The sequence below is a fragment of the Festucalex cinctus genome, chromosome 20, assembly GCF_051991245.1.
Source record: "Festucalex cinctus isolate MCC-2025b chromosome 20, RoL_Fcin_1.0, whole genome shotgun sequence".
Lineage (NCBI taxonomy): Eukaryota > Metazoa > Chordata > Actinopteri > Syngnathiformes > Syngnathidae > Festucalex > Festucalex cinctus.
The window spans coordinates 1,030,001-1,037,033 of NC_135430.1; the positions used below are offsets into that span (position 1 = coordinate 1,030,001).

Genomic DNA, 7,033 nt, shown 5'->3' on the forward strand with positions numbered 1-7,033 from the left:
GCTTATTTGCTCGTTTTGTCTCTCTTTTCACGTCATGTCTGCCGTCATTTGGGACATTATCCTCTCAATGGATGCCACTAATATGTAACATCTACGGCCGTAGTCGGCTGCAATTAATGTTCAGTGATGTAATTTCGTTACGTGCATCATACTTTGAATAATGAGCTCATGTTTGGTGTGTTGTATAACTTTCTCGTGTGTTAGTAACTATTCATGTGGACAGCTAAGATAGTGCTTGTTAATGTGAATTAGCAATGTTGCAGCCTAGTTATTATTTAGACAAGTACATCTGTGCCATTAAGTGATACAGTACAGTACAGTAGTGAGATAATAGTGTGCCCATATACACACACGTGTCTATAAGTGTAAAACACATTAAACAGCAGAAAGTGGCAGCGGTCCACCGCAACAATGTCTGTTTAACCAAGTTATTCTTACTATTATTATAACCAAGTTATTTTACTCTACCTTTTTCTGCGTTGATTGGGGCATCCTAAGTGGCAGTAAACTACATGATGAAGTGTCTTTTGACAGTTCTCTTGTAGAGAGGAGTAGCATGATATTGCTGTTCTCGATTTAAGATCCTCAGCTTATCAAAACTGTCTATATGGTAACAATAACAATAATTATAATAAGGTCTACAAGAACTGTATGGTGTTCAGGGATGAATAGTTTTTCTCATGGAATTTTTTTTTTTTTTTTTTGCTGTAGTAATAAGTAATGCCACAGCTGATGCACATTTTGAATGACAGGGTTCCTCCTATTACTTCAAAATATAAAAATATAACATTTATAGAATAAAACTACAAGTATCCCAAATGCTATAAAAGGTAATGTCACATTGGCCCCCACATTTAACTCCCCCCGCCACCAACGTCTTATTGCAGATAGAAGGATGTAAAATGAAAAGTGTAGTGTGAGAATCCATTGTAAAGAACGGTTAGGGTTTGCATTATTCAAAAATTTGGTGCCAACATTTTAACTTTTACTGCAAATGAATATCGGCTTCAACTATCGGTTATCTGCCTCCTTGACTACCGATAATCGGAATCGGTATCGGCCCTGAAAAAAGCATATCGGTCTATCTCTAATATGTATTTATATGTATATATATATGTATATATATATATATATATATATATATGTATATATATATATATATATATATATATGTATATATATATATATATATATATATATATATTTGAACCATCACTAAAACACAATATTAAAACCGGTGTCTTCTTCACAATGAGTACTTTAATGTATTTTTTTTTTAAACAAATACAAATGTCTTCTTTACAGAGATGACTTTTCTGCCAGCAAATTTGTGTCGTTCTTAAACACTATTGTCATGCAACATGTCTGTCAGTTACGTACTCAATTGTTTCATTTCATAAACTGTGACACTTTTTTGTGTAACATTGCAAAATTAAATAAATAAAATTACTTACATATCAAATCCAATGAAATCAATCTTAATATTCCTCAGAAACTGTGTGCTTCAAAAAGTCGAAACATAAAATGTTGTAAAATGTTGAAATTGAAGATATAATAACAAATTTTTTATCGAAACGTCAGTTGCTGGACAGATAAATGTCTTACACAAGTAAGCACATGAGTCTTCTTCGCTTGAAGACTTGCGTACATTTCCCCGCCACTCATATGAGGCGCTCCCCCTAATCGTATTCTATTATTATTTCGACCATTTGGATCTTTACTGATCTGTCTTTTTATTCATCTGTAGGTAATCTGGATTTGACTGGTCCAAAGCAGGTCTTCAAAGCGGAGAACAATCCCTGGGTCACTCCCATTTCTGACCAGTTCCAACTGGGAGTCTCGCATGTTTTTGAATATGTTCGCTCTGAGACCTACAAATAGTATGTATAAACACACTGAGACAAATACACATGCATATGATCAGAATATGTTGTGTTAACTAGACTAAGTGCAGTTTCTGAAGAAATTGCGTGGGAATGCTGAAAGCTGAATGCTAATGGGTGAATGCTAATAGCTGAATGCTAATGAAGAAAATGAAAAGATAAATTCTGTGAAAATTACAAAGTAATTAACTATTAATTACTAGGAATAGTAGTATTACTAGTAGAAACAGTAGTAGTATTACTAGTATTTATTAAGTCGTAACTTGTAGTTAAATAACAAATACAAACCCATCCACCTGTTCTCAGTCAGTAGTCAGCAGTAGTCACCTTCAATAAATTGCTAGTAAAGTTTTTTTTAATTCATCTATTTATAAGCAATGCCTGTACTCTTTCACATCTTTTGGTGCTGGTGCTAAAAAAAGAGGGATTATCAGCTAAAATCAGCACAAAATAGTATGCCATGTCAGTCTACTTGGCAGAAAACACAACTCTTCGTACAATCAGATGGCACCTTAATTAAAGTCACGCCACTTCAGCAGCGTTCCATTTATAACATGATTCATGATCATCATTGGACTACTGCAATTGGCTGGCAACCAGTTCAGGGTGCACCCCGCCTACTGCCCGAGACCGGCTGAGATAGGCTCCAGCAACCCTGAGACCCCTGTGAGGAGTAAGCGGCTAAGACAATGGATGGCTGGATCATTGGACTAACAGAAGATGAATTTATCAGCCAACAAGAGAAAGAAAACATGTCTTCAGAAATTAATTTTGTCATATCTAGTGATATTTCTGTGATTTAAATGCAGTTTATAATGTTATTGTTTGCAAAAAAAAAAGAAGCATTCACAGTCAGTTGGGATAAATCTATATCCCTTAGCATAATAACCCTGGATATATTTGCGATGTACAGTCCAAGGTAGGAATTTGAACCTGCAACCTCCAGGTTACAAACAATGCACTCTACCAAGTGAGGTACTGAGCAGTATCAAAGAGCTAGTAATGATGATCAGTTGTATGTATGGAAGTGGGCATGGAAAGTGGGTATACAATTAAATAAACTAAGCTTTACAAAATAAAAGAGAGCCATAAAATACAAATAAAACATACATACTACTTTGGCGTGCTAGTGAACAAACAGGAGTACTTATTTCATTTAATTAGCTTCACTTTAGCATCTGCAACTTGCGTGAGGTCGAGCTGCTGCGAGCTGCATCAGGCTACTGCAGGAAGTGATTTCATCAAGCTCTAGAAGTTAAACATGTAAATTTTACCCTTTTAATTTTACTTGCAACTAATTATAATAAACAATACAGTGGTACCTCTACTTACGAAATTAATTGGTTCTGGAAGAAAGTTCTTAAGTAGAAAAATTTGTAAGTAGAGACGCATTTTCCATGTAAATGCCCTAATCCGTTCCAAGCCTCCCAAAATTCAGACATAAATGTTTTATCAAGCATAAAAATGCATCAAAACATGTAACAAATACATGTTACAATTAGATTATTGTACAATAAATGAGAGTTGTGCATAATGTAAAAAAAAAAACAAAGAATAAAGTAAAGAATAAAAATGATGGTCATTTACCTTTTTAACTGCTGTCCTCATCGTTTTTTGCCCTCTTTGGTTCATGTTCCTCTCTCTCAGAAGTTTTTTTATTTTTTTATTTATTTATTTTTTTTTTGCCTGGTGTTTTGTAAAGAACTGATCCATGGATGTTTGCTTTTTTTTTTTTTTTAAACGGACATTGACGAACGGTTAGTTTAAAAAAAAAAAAAAAAAAAAAAAAAACAATCCTTCGGAAATGTCCAAGGCAAACATCATCTTAGTGAGCAAACGCCCGACTGGTTAACACTTTTTCTGGGCGATTCTTTTAAACTAATTCTGAAACTTCATGGAAACTTCCAGTATGGCGAGGCATCTTTTTTTTTTTTTTTTTTTTTTTTTTTTTAAAAGGCCCGTCTCGTCGCAATTAAATACTTACTGTGCCTTCATCAATCACCAATTGTTTGAATTTTTGCACAAATTCGTTGGCCGTTAGTTCATACATTTACGAAAAACTATCGAACACCTCATGGGCCGCGGGATGAATGATGAGGACGCTGTATAGACACCGATCTAGTATACGCTCATACCTATGGTAGAGGTTCCTCTTAGCCAATGGGATGCCAGAACGATGCACAAACACCGATCTAGTATTTACGCTCATAGGTACCTATGGTAGGAAATAGCCATAGCCGAAAGTATGTTGCGTTCGGTAATGTATTTTTACCTTTCGTATCTAGAAATTTCTTTCGTAACAAGAGGCAATATTTTCCCGTTTCGTAACTCGAAAATTTCGTATGAAGAGACGTTCGTAAGTAGAGGTTCCACTGTATAGTCCTACAAATTACACAAAGCTAATAGGAAAATAAAAACAATGCACACAAACAATGCACCATATTAAAACTTTCAGTTACAATTAGTGAAACAACAGCTCCTCCTACTGGCGAAGTACAAAATTACAGCTAAACTTCAGCCATTCTAACTCTCATATGCTGTTGTCAATAAGAGACACGGACACGTCGGTACTCAAACCAACACAAAGAAGTTTGCGGAGTCAATGCATTTACCACTACACCAGGCCACGTTTTACAATTCAAAATCACAAAACGTGAGGGGTTGTGTATATACCGAACCGTACTGAGCCAAAATGTGACTTGAGTGTACCGATATACAGAGTAAAACAGAGTAAACAGAGTGCCATGGCTAGACGACAGTTTTTGTTCATTAAAATAAAATTGTAATATAGTAAATCTTAGCCACAGTTATTAGGCAAGATCTGCTGAAAGGTGACTGAGGTATTGTGAAAAAAAGTATTTTCCTTTAATTTACTATCCTTATATTAATGTGGAAACATTTTGTTAATAAAATGAGTGAAATTGATATTTTGAGGGTGCATGTATATAAAATATATATGTATTATACATTATTCCGGTAAGTTTACAAGCGGAAATATGGTGTGAATCAGTCCGTGCTCTTCGACGTGATTGAATGCTGGAAGAAAAAGAACAAGTAATTTGAGAAAACAACACAAATGGAGACTTATTTGCAAACACCAATGAGATTGAGCAGTATACAAAAACACAGCTTCATTTTCAATGCCCCATTCAGTTAATGATAACTTTTAGCAGATTTTCCGTATTTTTCCTGCAGACAGCATTGAGTTACCTCTCAATCCGAACAAGGCTAGGGTTTGATTCATACTGATTTTCGCCTTTTGAAGGGTACTGGAAAAACTGGAAAATTGATCTTGAAAGTCCTTAAAAAGTGCTTAGGCAGCTGGCTAAGGTAAAAAATCTCCTATATCAGCCGCACTTAGAAATGGTAATCCATGCCTTTGTTACATCTCGGCGGGATTACTGTAATGCAATTTATTTTGGAATCAGGCAGTCCTCACTCCAGCGTCTCCAGCTTGTCCAAAATGCTGCTGCTCGTCTCCTTACTGGTGCCCGTAAGAGGGAACACATAACCCCTATCCTGGCCTCTCTTCATTGGCTGCCCACGAAATTTAGAGTCCACTTTAAGATTCTTCTATTTGTTTTCAAATATCTCAATGGTCTTGCCCCACCTATTTGAAGTCAAACATTAAAAGATATTTTTTCAATTTAATGTCCCACCCCTAACGAAATTCTATTTTACTCTCCTCAGTCTCTATGGCAGACACATGCAAGCCAGCCCAGAACCCCCAAAGAAGAACAATGACAAGAGTAAGAAGATCAGCCGCAAACCACTGGCAGCCAAAAACAAATGAAAATAGTAGATGAATGTCATTGTTGTGTTAAATATCTCAGACTCATATATTTTATGCATTATATATTTTTTTTTAAATAATCAGCAGGTTAATCAGTCATCGGTCAACCTAGTTTTAAAGTTGACTTTTTTCCCAGCTCTAAACAGCACCCCCCCCCCCCACACACACACACACACACGCATGCACATGCACACTTTTTTTGTATTATTTTACTTTGCAAGATGGTCATATGATCTGTTTCTTACTCAGTGGGATCAGCACTGTATAGGATGTTTTTCCCCATGTGTTCCTCTGTTACAGGAAGTTAACTTTGCTTTGTTCTGCCTTTGTCATAAGCTTTATAAAGGTAAACTAACCAAATGACATTTGAAAAACATGAAATGCTTCTATTGTATTTTGTATGGCAGGACTGATTCATGACCTTTTGTTGCTCAGTGAATGAAATATAACTTTCTTTTACTAAGAAATGAAGTTGGGATTTTGTGTAAATTAAAACAGAATACAGGGGAAAGCTGGGACAGGTTGTTTACCGCAGTCCTGCATCACAATTCCTTTTAACAACGCTCAATGTGATGGCACTAAAAATAGATTGTGACGCCACTCGAAATGGCGTCCCACAAGGATCAGTCCTGGCCCCCTTTTTGTTTAATATTTATATTCACCAGTGGCGTGCCGTCCTAGTAAGCTATTAGGCGGCGCTTGCCCGACCTCTTCAAAATAATATCATTGAAAATATTTCTGTCAGTGTCCTCTAAAATACAATACCGTGGTTCTACTGTTTTGGTCTTAAATTCCTGTATATTTTGTCCTGTTTTCCTCACGGGGAGCGGAGAAGTCGACAGTTTGTTTTGCGCATACACAATGAGAAAACAGTTCCGTGAAAGTTGTTTCCGGTATGTGTGGCTTTTGAATGGCAAAAATGCTGTCGGTCACGCAGCATATCTGACAACGTGCATGCGCAAAATTGGCTTACTTGGCTTGTTCTGTGGTCAACAGTCATTGTACAGTTCAAGTTCATCACCGAATCCCAATGAGTGCCCTTTTCCCGGAGAACCTTTGAGGAAAGGAAGTGTAAAGAACTAAGTGGGGTTGCCATTTACGTTGAGCAATAGGATGTCTGATTGTTAGTGAACGCAACACAGGTCTCGCGTTAGGAGGCTAGCATCGAGAGCTGTTGTACTGTGCTGGTTATAGTATAACTAGCACTGGCTAGCAGTCAGTGGCTTTGCGTCCCGGAGATAGAGGGCTGGCAAATGGCCATATTTCATGCCCGAGGAGGCTCCAGCATTCTCGGCCGTGCCCCGTGTCCTCCGGCGCGCTCCAGGAGGAATGGTACAGCGAAAATATTATTTTGTAG

At 36.8% G+C, this 7,033-nt stretch overlaps 1 protein-coding gene across 3 annotated transcripts in view; it reads left to right on the forward strand.

The window, feature by feature from the left end:
• rsu1 (Ras suppressor protein 1) overlaps nt 1-6,143 on the forward strand; it is a 44,557-nt gene extending 38,414 nt beyond the window's left edge. For all 3 annotated transcript variants that reach the window (XM_077509060.1, XM_077509062.1, XM_077509061.1), the window contains exons 8-9: nt 1,748-1,880; nt 5,574-6,143. In XM_077509060.1, the coding sequence (XP_077365186.1) occupies nt 1,748-1,880; nt 5,574-5,676 (236 nt within the window). In that variant the 3' untranslated portion in view covers nt 5,677-6,143. The remainder of the gene's footprint in view (nt 1-1,747; nt 1,881-5,573) is intronic.
• The last annotated feature ends 890 nt before the right edge of the window (nt 6,144-7,033 follow it).